This window comes from Vulpes lagopus, chromosome 10 (assembly GCF_018345385.1).
Source record: "Vulpes lagopus strain Blue_001 chromosome 10, ASM1834538v1, whole genome shotgun sequence".
Lineage (NCBI taxonomy): Eukaryota > Metazoa > Chordata > Mammalia > Carnivora > Canidae > Vulpes > Vulpes lagopus.
In genome coordinates this window covers 82242016-82255205 of record NC_054833.1, presented here as the reverse complement: position 1 = coordinate 82255205, position 13190 = coordinate 82242016, and the positions used below count along the sequence as shown (strand labels likewise).

The 13190-nt window shown below is 46.2% G+C and overlaps 1 protein-coding gene across 1 annotated transcript in view; it reads right to left on the bottom strand.

Moving 5' to 3' along the window:
- The window catches only part of SLC1A7 (solute carrier family 1 member 7), a 42996-nt gene extending 38347 nt beyond the window's left edge, over positions 1–4649 (bottom strand). Inside the window, exon 1 of the mRNA XM_041770238.1 lies at positions 4515–4649. Within this exon, the coding sequence (XP_041626172.1) occupies positions 4515–4649 (135 nt within the window). The remainder of the gene's footprint in view (positions 1–4514) is intronic.
- Positions 4650–13190: the final 8541 nt, after the last annotated feature.

Below are 13190 nucleotides of genomic sequence, written 5' to 3'. Positions count from 1 at the left end.
CTGAGGGTAATGTTGTGGGGTGAGGCCAGTTGCAGGGACTTTTAAGCACCAACCAAGTTAAATTTTTGTACTTGCAACCATCTTTTTTTTTTTTTCTTTCTTTTTTTTTGAAACCAAAGCTAAACACTTGGTTAATGATCTAATACTTTGAAAGCCCAACTCATAGAATTTTGGTACTGAGAAGGGGTTTTAAAGATCTTCTAGTCCAGCTGAGCCAAGAGACAGAGAGAACTTAGCAGTGACAATGCAGGACCAGAAATCAGGCCTCCTTGTCCTATTCTACTATCATTTCCCAATGCTCCAGAAAATCTTTACAAAATAAGGGTGAATGGGAGAGAAACTTTTGAGTCCTCACATGAGCAAAAATGCCTTTATTCTATGCTTACCTCTGGTAGTCTGGCCATATTTAAGATTCTTAGTTTGAAAGAATTTTCCCTCCAAATTTCAAAGGCATTTACCTTTGTCTTCTAGATTCTAGTGTCACTTATGATGTTTGGAGCCATTCTTCCTATTCCTTGGTGGAGACTTGTTTTATTCCCTCAAAACCGTTTAAGGACTATCAGCGAATTTCCAGTTTTCCGTAATTTTCATGGTGATGTACCACGGCATGAGATTTTCTTCTTTCTTTCTTTTAAAAAGAAAATTCAGAGTGCTGTGCATACTTTTCACTTCTGAAAAAAGTGAAATATGCTCTCGGAAATTTTTCTCTCTATTTTTTTCTGTTAGCTCTCTCTAAATAATTAGAGAGTTTGGATGTTGGACACCTCTGATTTTCTTCTATTTTCATCTCAGTTTGCTTTACTTTCTGGGAGATTTTTGCAACTTTATCCTAGCTATTGACATTTTAATCTCACATCCTGTTCTGTTTTATGGCCACTATATCTTCTCTCACATCTCTGAAGAACTTAAGGCAAGATTTTAAAATTATTCTTCTATTTCCTGCATTGTCTCTGCTTCATTAGAGACCATCTTTTCTGTTTGTTTAGTCTCTGTGTTTCTGTTAGAAGCTTTGACTTTGCCTTTCTGCTCATATGTAAGTGTGAGGCACTAAATTTCTGTGTGCATGAGTGGAACTTGTCAAGTGACGTCCCTCAAGGAAAAGTGATGGGTGACAGTCTGACTTTTTTACCCTGGATAGGATGGGGGAGGAATCCCCTTTATAGCAGAATGTGGAGATCTTTTCCCTGAGGCTCAGTAAGAAGTCTCTTCTTAGCCCCACAGGTGAGGCTGTGCCTAAGACTAGCTGACAACAGTCTTATGGGGATCCCACCCTCGAATGCAGATGTCCACTCATTTGTGGGATGTATGTGCCTCATCACCTCCCTGACTCCAACACACACAGGTCACCTATTCCCTAGGTCACGCTTCTCTGGCTCCTTGGGGCAGGCAGGGCAGTAGAGATGGATGGATGAGGAGTCCCCTAATTACATGAATTGGAAGGCTTAACTAATTGCTCCAATTTCAAAGTTCCAACCAATGTCCCTGACTTCACCTCCTTATGTCATGTGGCCTCCTGTAGCTCTGTGTACTTTCAAGGGCAGAACCTTTCTGGAATTCTCCAAGCCAAACTGACCTGGTATCTGCTTCTATAGATTCAAGTTTTAGTTTCCTATGCTCTACTAAGAGAGATCATTCAACTCTATCCACTTCCTATGGTACTCCCTCAACTTCTTTTCTCAGTTGTCTCCTTTTATATTCTCTTGGGAGTTTACATGTTTAAAAAAATCCCATTACTATAATTTTAGTGGAATTCCAGGAAGGAAAGGAAAATGAATGCAATTGTAAATTCACTATGGTTTCACTGAAACTCTTTAAAATGATCTTTATTTCAAGAATGCCAGGGTGGCTCAGCAGTTGGGCGTCTGGCTTTGACTCAGGGCATGATCCTGAGTCCCAGGATTGAGTCTCACATCGGGCTCCCTGAGAGGAACTGCTTCTCCCTCTGCCTATGTCTCTGCCTCTCTGTGTCTGTCATGAATAAATAAAATCTTTTTAAAAACTATCTTTTTTTTAAAATTTATTTTTAGAGAAGGGGAAAGAGAGAGAATGCACGTGCATGTGCAGGGAGGGGAGGGAGACAGAGAGAAAGAGAATCTGAAGCAGGCTCCATGCCCAGTGCATAGCCCAACATGGTGCTCTATCCCACAACACAGCGATCATGACCTGAGCCGAAATGAATGTTTAACCGACTGAGCCACCCAGGTGCCCCTCAAAATGATCTATATTTTAAAATGAGATACTATTTCCAAAGATAAAATTTGTGGTTTTGAAAATTCTTTTCACAAGTAGGACATTCTTCCATTTTCCAAATGTTTACGACTTTTGCCTGTTGCATAAGCGTACAAAATAAGAAGGGTTTAGTTTCTGAGTCACAGGCCGAGATCATAGAAACAACTCCTGGATTTCAAAGTAAGATGCTGAGAAAGCCAATTCCTGCCAAATAACTGTTCTAAGACTCCACATCCCTTCTTCAGTTTATCTGGCAGGTTAATCCAGACCGGAACACATTTGCATTTCCAAGCAGATGGGGCAGGCAGCTTTGGCAAAAGAGGCCCCAGATGAGCTTGGCTTTTAATAATAAGCATTCCAATTTGTTTTCACAAAATAATCTTCCTGCAGGAAATATATTTTTTGTTGCTCAGGGAAATTAAAGAAAGTAGATTGCAGATTGCTTGTGCTGTGGCCGGTTTAATTCAGCTTCTCTCTGTGACAAACACTGAGCTAGACTCACATTTTGGCTCATGCAAGAACATGTGATATTCAGCAAGTCAAAATCTGATGGGAGCGATGGACACCTGCACAAATGCCTCTGAAGCAGGACAGCCAGCAGCTGGTTACGGTGGAAGGCTGAGCAGGGGGCGAGCGTGGGAGCAGAGTATTATATCAGGTGGGGGCAGGTCTGGAAGAACTTTTATAAGATATGGAATATGAGCTGGCTCTTGACACAGGTAGGACTTGGACAGGTAGATAAAGGAGGGAGGAGCAAGTACCAGCCCCTCAGTGCCATGTGTGCCAGGCATTGATGAGTGCTTGTTTATCCTCGCAACAATTCTAGTAGATATCTAGTGCCCCACACTCCAGATGAGGAAAATGAGGCCCAGAAAGGAGCTAGGATCCTGCCTAGGGCCAACCCTCAATAGTGTTACTCTAGTCATAGGGGCTGGGTTCTCAGGGAGGGGTTGTTTCCCTTTTCAGGAAAGGCAGCATCGGATGCCTTGAGCCCCAGGTGACAATCACTTTAGGTGTGGGTGAGCTGCAGGAAGAGGAATTTTAGGAAATGAGGGATCTTCCAGGAGCCCAGCGACAAACACTTCTCCTTGAACAAACATTAGGCTGGCTACTGGGGGCCCTGTTTTTGGCCAGGACTCATCCGTGGGCCTTGTCTTTGGCCTGCCTGGCCCAGTCACAGCAAAACTTGTGCTACATCAGTTTAGGGAGGATGGGGGATACCCCCTCGTTAACTTCAGCAGAAGCTCCCCACCCTCCACGGCTCCTCTTAGCAATTGTCTATTGATTACCCCCCCTCTAGGCTCATTGGCTGTGAGTCCCCAGCCGTCATTGTCATTGTCGTCTCAGACTTGGGCCTGATCTCTTTACCCTATTCCCACGGTCTTGACACCTATCCCGGCAACCCTTACTGTTTTAACAAGGCTCAGCATCATCTTTCCTTCAGTGCCATGTGAGCGTCCCTCCCTGTCCTGTGGGAGACTGGTCCCAAGAGGGAAAGGAGCCTTGCCCAGGCAAGGCATCGTCCCCTCATAGTTACACAGGCCAGAACCCCAGGGGTGGGGGCTGGGGAGGAAACCTGCCCTGATTCCCAGCCCTGCATCCAATCCGCTGCCACATCCTGGAGACTCCTCTTTTGGAGACAGTTCTCCCAGGTGCTGTCAGGTCTCCCCCACGTAGCCACCTCCTGACCTGGCCCCTGCCTGTCCCACCACTCCCTCATCCCTGCACTCAGCACCAGATGATCTCTCCAGGCTGAGATCTGGCCCCTTCAGCCCCTGCCCAAGCCGCTCGTGCTTGTGCCAGTTCCCCAGGGCCCTGAGTGAGTGTTCTGGCTGCCCTGAACAGCCTGCTCCACACGCACCCAAACCTTTTAAGGGCCTGCGTCTGGCTCCAGCTGTTCTTCTGCCCCCAATACCTTCCTGGGTCTCTATTGTGTGGGCTGCTGTAGGAGGTACTCTCTGATGCCTGCTCCGCGCTCTCCCAGGCCCCGGCTCCCTCTCCCGTGCCTCTTCACCCTGTGGTCATCCTAACGCCACGTCCACGTCCTGGCCTCTCGCTCACCTGGTGATGCCATCTGTAACCACTTCCTCCACCATTTTATCAGATCTCGCTCTAGTCCTGCACCCCTGCTACAGATGAGAAGACTGGGACCCAGAGAGGCAAAGTGGCTCCCCCACCATCATGTCATCCATGAGCCATGGAGCGGGACCGTGACTCCCAGATCCCTAGGGCCCACATACCCCTCCTCCACGGACCCCCCCCCCCAGAAGCTCTGGGTGGCTGACCTGTGGTGAGAGGCGACGGGTCCTCAGGAAGAAGCCAAGAAGGCAGCCCACGGTGACGGATAGCACAGACAGGATGAGCAGACCATTTTGCTTGCACACATCCCTCCCTCGTGCCAGGATGGCACCTGGCACCATGGTGAGCCCAGCCTGCTGGCACAGGGCACAGCACCATTCCATGCACGTGAGGCCAGCTAAGGGCACAGGGTCCCAGCCAGAGGCTCCAGCTGCTCAGCAGGCAGGTGGGCAGAGTTGCTAAGCACCAGTCACCAGCCTCACAGCCATGGCCTTTGAGCTGCCCCAGAGGGAAGCCACAATCCTATTACCAACTGCATCATTAGGAGCCAGGGACAGATTAGGGGCTGGGAAATTAGAGCAGGCCACGTGGTCTGGGAGTTTGGACCTCAAAGCCCAGTGCACCTCTCAAACAGGGGAGGAACAGAGAGACACTCACTTGGTTAGTTTGATTTTTACCCTGACTTTATTCCAGAAAGAACTGAAGACAAGAAGATACTAGCAGTCACTAACACTGATTAAGCATTTACTATGTATCAGGTGCTGTTCTAGAAGCACATTCCTTGTATTAGTGAATTTAATCCTCATACCAATTCCTAGAAGTGAGTCCTATAAGTATTATTTTACAGATGAGGAAACCAGGGCAAAAGGCATGTGCTGTGTGCCAGACCCACTCACCTGCTTGACCTGTGTGAGGTTATAGGGGTCCCCCCAACAACCCTAAAATCCCAACGTTCATTTTTTTCTTTCTTTTTTTTTTTTCTTAAAGATTTTATTTATTTATTCATAAGAGACACAGAGAGAGAGGCAGGCTCTCTGCAGGAAGCCCGATGCAGGACTCAATCCCAGGACCTCGGGATCACAACCTGAGCCAAAGGCAGACACTCAACCACTGAGCCACCCAGGTGCCCCTGTTCATTTTCCTGAAAGTGAGATTGAGACCCCAGGAGTCAGAGTTCCTTGGTCATGGTCACGGAGCCTGCAGTAGCAGAGTGGAGTTCAGGCCTGTGTGGGTTTGATTGGTGCCTCAGTGACAGATAGATGGATTTGAAAGTGCTTAGCAGCATTGTGGGGAGTGTAGGATTTGAGTCCAGTGGATCTGGGTTCAGACTTGGGGTCTCCCATTCATTGCTGTGCAGCCTTCAGGGTTACTTTGCCCTGAAGCAGGGAACCCTGTAGGCTCTCAAGGCCTATTATATTTTAAAAATAACACAGTCCAAGGGACCTATTCAAGTCCCAGCTCTGTCACTTGCCAGCTGCGTGACCTTGGGCAAGCCATATAATCTCACAGTGCCTCAGTTTCCCCATCTATAAGGCAAACATAATAGCGTCTACTTCACTGGGGCTGGTGTAATATCCCGTTCAGAGATGATTTGTGAGAGCAGCGGTCTGTGCCGTGCTGAAAGGGGAAAGGACTGTTAGGATCATCATCCATGTTTAGCAATTTTTTTGCGAAAGGTTTTCTTTTCGCAATTTCTTGTGGCCTGGCCTGCCCTTTAAAGCTAGTGGGAATTAACTCTAGTCTGTAATCTCATTAGGGGCAGTCAGGCGGCAGCAGGGAGTGCAGTTTGCGGTCTGGGGCGGGTGTGCACAAGGGCCGACTCCCCTGACACAGGGGAGGAGGAGGAAGGTGGAGAGAATGGGGCCAAGAAACTGCTGGGGCCAGGCAGAGGGGCCCGGGTGCAGGCTCTGAAGCTGTGCACAGAGCTCCCGACTGGGAGGGATCCCTTAGACGTTGGTCCCAACTTAAACAGCTCTGTGACCTCACCCTCTCTGGGTCCTGGTCTTCCTCTCCTTAGAATGAGACAAGGGGGCAGGAGTAGGTACTGGCTCATTCAGTAGAGCTTGTGACTCTTGATATCAGGGTTATAAATTTGAGCCCCATGATGGGCAGGGAGCCTACTGAAAAATAAATAAATAAAAAGTCTCAAAAAAAAAAAAAAAGAGAAAAACAGGCTGAGTGTTTTCTAAGGACCCCTCAGTTCAACAAGCCAACTCTCCAAAGGCCCTGCTCTTTGCCAGTAACTTTGGGGGAATGAGGGTGGAGTAGATACAAGTCTGAGATGTGTTTTTTTTCTCCAACTCTGATTCTTAAAACCAGGAATTTCCTGATATACCTTCAACTCCAAAGCATGCCTCATTCTCCAATTAACCAGTGAGTTTAGTGACTGTCTAAAAGACAAAATATTCTGAGTATTTGGATTTGTGGTTTTTTTTTTTTAAGATTTATTTATTCATGAGTGACAGAGAGAGGCAGAGACAAGCAGAGGGAGAAGCAGACTCCCTGCAGGGAGCCCAATGTGGGACTCGATCCCAGGACCCTGGGATCACACCCTGAGCTGAAGGCAGACGCTCAACTGCTGAGGCACCCAGGCATTCCTGGAGTTGCGTTTCAATGTTCAGGCCTGGCCTTGAGCCATGCCATTGATGGAGATGATTAGTCTAGCCGTCCACTTCAGCCCCAAGCCTCTGATTCCCATGCTGCCCCACAATGGCTCCTGCCTCCTGTCCCTCCCACTCTGACAATTTCACCCTGTGCCTCCCAGACTCCAGGCCTTTCTTTCCACTGCTCCCACTGTCGTCAACATGCAAAATTACAACTCATTCAAGCAAACATTTTTTAGAGCACAAGGTTATGCCATCTCTCCTGTGTTCTGGGGACACAGCAATGAGGTGACATGGTACTTGCTCTTAGGAAGCTTGTAAGAAAATTGAGGGGGCTCTAAGACTAATTCACACTAAAGTGTGAGTGACTGATGATTAGCTTACTAAGGAAATCAAATCGAAAGGCTCCTGGGTAAGAACCCTTTAATAACTTCCTATTGTCCACAGAATCAATTGCCTTACAATATTACCAGATATGCACAATTTTTAATTAAAACCAAGTTGGGTTGGGATGCCTGGGTGGCTCAGTGGTTGAGCGTCTGCCTTCGGCTCAGGACGTGTTCCTGGGGTCCTAGGATCGAGTTCCGCATCGGGCTCCCTGCAGGAAGCCTGCTTCTCCCTCTGTCTGTGTCTCTGACTCTCTCTCTGTGTATCTCATGAATAAATAAATAAAATCTTGAAAAAAAAAAAAACAAGTTGGGAAATCCTGGATGAAACAAAGTTAAGCAGGTTCTTTACTCCAGCACAGTTCAAAGTCAGACTGTTCAAGTTCAAATGTTAGGTCTACTGCTTACTAGCTCTGTGATCTTGGGTAAATTTCTTAGCTTCTCTATAAAATAGGAATAATACGACAGTACCTAGTTCACAAGATTGTGTGAGTCAAATGTGGTGATGGATGCTAAGTGCTCAGAGCTTTGCCTGGTGCCTTGCAGTACTCACAGGGAGTTACTATTAGCTCCACCATTTAGTTTTACAATACTAACAACATATGGTGGAGGAAGTCTCCAAGTGGGGATACAGAATCTCAGCCCTCTTCTGGAGCAGAGACATCCATTTTCCCACCTCTCCAGCACACCACCTCCTCCCATTCGACAGGCCTGGAGCTTCTCTAACACTGCCCACTGCGAGTTCCTTAGCCCTGCCCCTCTCTCTGACCTCCACACCTGTGCCCATGCTGTGTCCTCTGCCTGAAATGTCCTTCCCTCTGACTCCAAAGGCACAGGTTAATGCCCCACCTTTCTTGAAGCCTTTACCAACTATCCCAGATACAGCATTCCTTCTCTTCCTCCCACTGGGGCTCTTCTGCTGTCACCACCTGCACATTAACCCCGGTTCCCTTGTAAGTGACTCTGCCAAAGAAGTAAAGATCTATGAGACTAGAATGAAGTCTCTGTTACCATGTCACTTGAAAACACCTTGATGGATCACCTTCAAAACTCAAGGATTTGGGGATCCCTGGGTGGATCAGCGGTTTGGCGCCTGCCTTCGGCCGGGGGCATGATCCTGGAGTCCCGGGATTGAGTCCCACGTCAGGCTCCCTGTGTGGAGCCTGCTTCTCCCTCTGCCTGTGTCTCTGCCTCTCTCTTTCTGTGTGTCTCTCATGAATAAATAAATAAAATCCTTAAAAAAAAACTCAAGGGTATACTGGGGGGCTGGGGGGCACCTCAAGGAGCTAGGAGTTGCCCTCCGGAGCAGCTGAAACTGATGGACAGTAGGAAGCCTGGAGATGCTTCCCAGGTGACTTGAGCTGCATAGAGTGAGATGCTACGGGCAGAGAAGATAAGCAGTCTTGTAAAAAATGAGCCCTGAATTGCAAATCCCAAGTGCAGCTACATCACTCTATGGAAATAAGTTTGTAGGCAAGCAGTTTTCATTGTGAGTATGGCCTGAGCCGAAATCAAGAGTTGGATGCTTAACTGACTGAGCCGCCCAGGTGCCCCTGCAGTGCCAGTTTTAAATGCAAATATAAGAGCATTTATCTTGTATGCAGAATCACCCAAATCATACAATGTATATTTAGTAGTCCATACATATGTATGTATTTTGTTCTTAACAAGAACAGTGGAAACACCATACAAAACTAATTCAATAATCTTTGTTTCACCTCTTGATACATATACATTCTATCTGTACATTCTCTACCTTTGGTTTACTGTGAGCAAGGAAGGGCTGAAAAGCAGAACTATACGGGTAGCCCTGTCTTTCCTTTCTTTTCTATATCATTTTCAGTATCGGTGGTTGGATAATACAGGGAAGTTACACCAGCAAGAAAGGACATAAGGTTCCTTGATCATTTGCCTTTCTTAGAATGCCATTGTCTCCTCTCTGTGTTCAACTAGTGATCAAGAGCACAGACTCCAGAACCTGATGACTCATGTTTGAATCCGGCCCCCAGACCAACTATTTGTGTAACTTTAGACAAGACACCCTGTGTCTCAGTTTCTCATATGGGATAATGATGTTCTATCTTTTAGGGTTGTTATGAGAATTAAATGAATTACATGTGTGAAGCACTGAGGACCGTTGTCTGATCATATGAGCACTATATACATGTTCCTATTATTATCATTATTATTACACGCCAGGCATATTCTAGGGACACAGCAACAAACAGAAATAGACAACAGTCTCTGCTCTCATTGAGCCTACATTCAGGTGACGTCATTTCTGCTATATAATTCTCTCTCTAATGAAGAAATGGAGCACTTTGCTACTGTGCCAATCCTTATGAAGGAACCATCGCTACCAGCAGGTCTGTTTTGATCCAAATCCAAAATTCCCAGAGAAGGTTATGATTCGCCCAGCTTGGGCCAATCACCTGTGGCCAGTCGGGGCAGGGGACAGGGTCACATTGTTTAAAATTGCCACCTCTGTGGTAATCCTGGAGCTGTGTGTGGTAGCAGTTACAAAACTGGACATACTGCGCAGACACTGAAAATGCCTAGCACATCGTCCTAGTCACTCACCTCTTAGCAAATCATGCCTAACCTCGACTTTCTTTTCCTTCTTGTGTAAATTGCCTAACATCTCCTATAAGGCTGCTCCAGAACTTAGGACCAGCTGCTCGAGGTACCCTGTTGCTCTGCCTTCTCTGATGTCTACCCTTCCCTCCATGGCATCAGGTACCTGCACCCCCCTCCCCTCCCCTGCCCTGCCCTGTACAGCAGGTACAGAGGAGACTGCAGGCTGCCGTCTGATCCATGTGATTTCTCACTCCTTTTCAACCCACCATGTCTCACTTGTTTGCATCTACACAGCCCCTAAGAGTCAGAGATCCAGGGTTCAAAACCCAGGTTTAGAGCCCCAGAGATATGTTGGCTCCACTCTCTGGGACTCAGAGAAGGAAAGAAGCCCAGGCAGGGCCACTTGGAAATCAGGTGCCAAGTCAGGAACAGAACTGGGGTCTCTCTCTTTCCACTAAGTCCTCCCTAAACCCAGAAACACTTCTCAAAGAATCCTGTCACTGGCTGTTAGATTTCAGCTCTTATCTCCTTTATGGTGCAGAATTGCCTCCACCCCCTACACTGCGTGCTGGTAACTGGGTAGACCCTCTGCTGTAGACACACCGTCCACTACCACCACTTCCTGGGCAACCATGTCCACATTGCTCCCTGCTGCTGCTGGGGTCCAGGTGCTCGTGTCCTTTGGGAAGGTGCTGAGGTTAGTGGCTGATGAATGGGGGAGGTGGGATGGGCGACATGGAATAGCTGTCTGCACGGCCATGACGGCCAGTGACAGGATGGTCGTGGGCAGCTGGGATCACAGCTGGGAATCAGATTAAGGAACTGAATAAGAAATGGACAGAGCCTTGGTTTCTGGAAAAAGTCAAGATGAGAGCAATCAATATGTGGAGGCTGTGGGCAGAGGGTGATGGAGTCAGGAGAAGGGCAAAGATTTAGGTCCATGTTCTGACACCAAGGAATGCAACCAGGGAGTCATTTGACCTACCTGAGCCTTTACCTTCTCAACTCAAAGATGACTCCTTGCTTCATGAGGCTACAAAGAGGCTGTGGGACAGACCTCACTGCTCTGAATATCTCCTTGTCCATGAAATGAGAATATTAATTATACCTAATTCATGGGGTTTGGAGAAGTTTAGAACCTTACGTGAAAAATAATTAATGAACTTGGCATGTCTAGCTGCTCAGTAAATGGTTGCAAGCTATCGAGATCTCAGTTAAGAAAGCTCAAGCAGAAAGAACAATTTATTCAAAAGCTCTTCCATCTTCCCCCTCTCTCCCTACAACACTATTTTTAAGGCCTGCCTCCTCAGCCCTTTGGAAACTGACAACTATAAATGTTTGAAGATACAACAGGCTCCCTCTGGAAGTAGTAAACTCCTTGTTCCCAGAGAAAAACGAACAAAAACTAGATAATGTCTTGGGGGCACATAGCAGAAGGGCTTCAACCAGCTGATGGGATGGAGGTGAGGGGAGGAAGGCACAAGGCTATAGGCCCTCAATGATCTTTTCCAGACTCTCTCTCCCATAGTGCCCACCCATCCCCAGATTTCGGGATGGGCAGTGACCACTGAAAACTCTCATCTGGGCAACACTAAGGAAAATCCTGCTGAGAACTGTCCATCAGAAAAGTCCATGATACACAGGCCCCTCCACATCGCCATGCATGCCTGTTTGGGTGATATCCCTTTCTTAGAGCTGGGGGTGGGGGCCAATCCTACAAGGAAATTTGGTGCTGATGGCTGGCCAGTGGAACCCTCAGTCAGAGCCTGGCTAACAAGGGATCTGCAGTGATCACGGAGAATCCTTAGACCAGAAATGAGCCTTCTCAAGGGCAGGAATGAAGAACTCAGGAGACCAGCTCATTGACCTTCCCTCCTGGACCTTCTCAGGCATCTACACCACATATCAGAACTGGGCACAAACACAGATCAGTCATCTGATTACATAATTCTCTGCTCTGGGAGGGACGGGGTGCAGCACAATCCCTTGGTGGGGAGGTTTTTCTTCAAAAAGCATAGCACCTGGGGGGCTCAGTGGTTGAACATCTGCCTTTGGCTCAGGGCGTGATCCCGGGGTCCTGGGATCGAGTCCCACATCAGGCTCCCTGCGAGGAGCCCGCTTCTTCCTCTGCCTATGTCTCTGCCTCTCTCTGTAGGTCTCTCATGAATACATAAATAAAATCTATTTTTAAAAATAAAATTAAAAAGCATAGTCAATATCCTAATTTTATTTTTGGAAAATAAATACAAATCCTCTCTTTTTTGACTCCATGAACAACAGAGTAAAAGTTCAACAAAATCTTGGCTAGTGGAGCTGTTTCTACCTAACCCCAGCAGCCAAGAATATTCCCAAGATTGGGGGAGGGGAGAATGTTCCCCTGTAAGATCCGCATCATTACCTCTGGGAATGTGAAACTTTTCTGTTCCTCTGAACAGAAGGTATGTGTTCGAAAGAACCCAGTACTCTGATATAGATTAAGCAGTGTTTTACATGGCAGTGGAGTTACTAGTCACAGGTTATGCAGATGTTCAACTTTACTAGGTAATACCACCTGTTTTCCAAATTACTTTGACTCACTGATGCATTCATCCACAAGGGGTGAAAATTCATTTTGCTCCAACATTTGGGAATGATTAATTTTTAACTCTTGTCAATCTGGTAGGTATGAAATAGTATTACATTATGGTGTATATTGCATTTCCCTGATTAATGAAATTAAATACATTTTAACGTGTTTGTGAGCCCTCTGTGTTTCCTCTTCAGTGAAATTTCTATTCATTTCTTCTGCCCATTTTTAATTCGGTTGTTTGTCTTTTCATATTGATCTTCATATAATCTGGATATCAACACATTATTTATATATGTGTCCTTGTTTATGGCTTATCTATATCTCTTAGTTTTAATGTAATCAAATGTATCAATCTTTTTCTCTATGATTTGTCTTTGTCTTCTTTTAAAAATCTTCCCTACTCTAATAAAGTTATTTTTCTATGTAAATTTTAAAACTTATATACTTATACTTTTCTCATACAGGTCTGACCAACCTGGCTAAAGACTAATGTAAGAGTCGAAAATTATGTTTTCCTTAAAGTTAGTGAATTGTCCCAGTACTACCTTGAAAAATCTATTCTTTCACTTTGAACTAAAATGACTTCTCTGTAGTAAAATCAAGTTCTGTATATATTTGGGTTCTCTACATATTAGTCAACACCACTCTGTCTTAATGACTATAAGTTTATAATAATTCTTGATACCTTGCCAGACAAGTCTTAACATTTTCTTCCTCTTCAGGAATGTATAGGTCTTCAATAAAGGC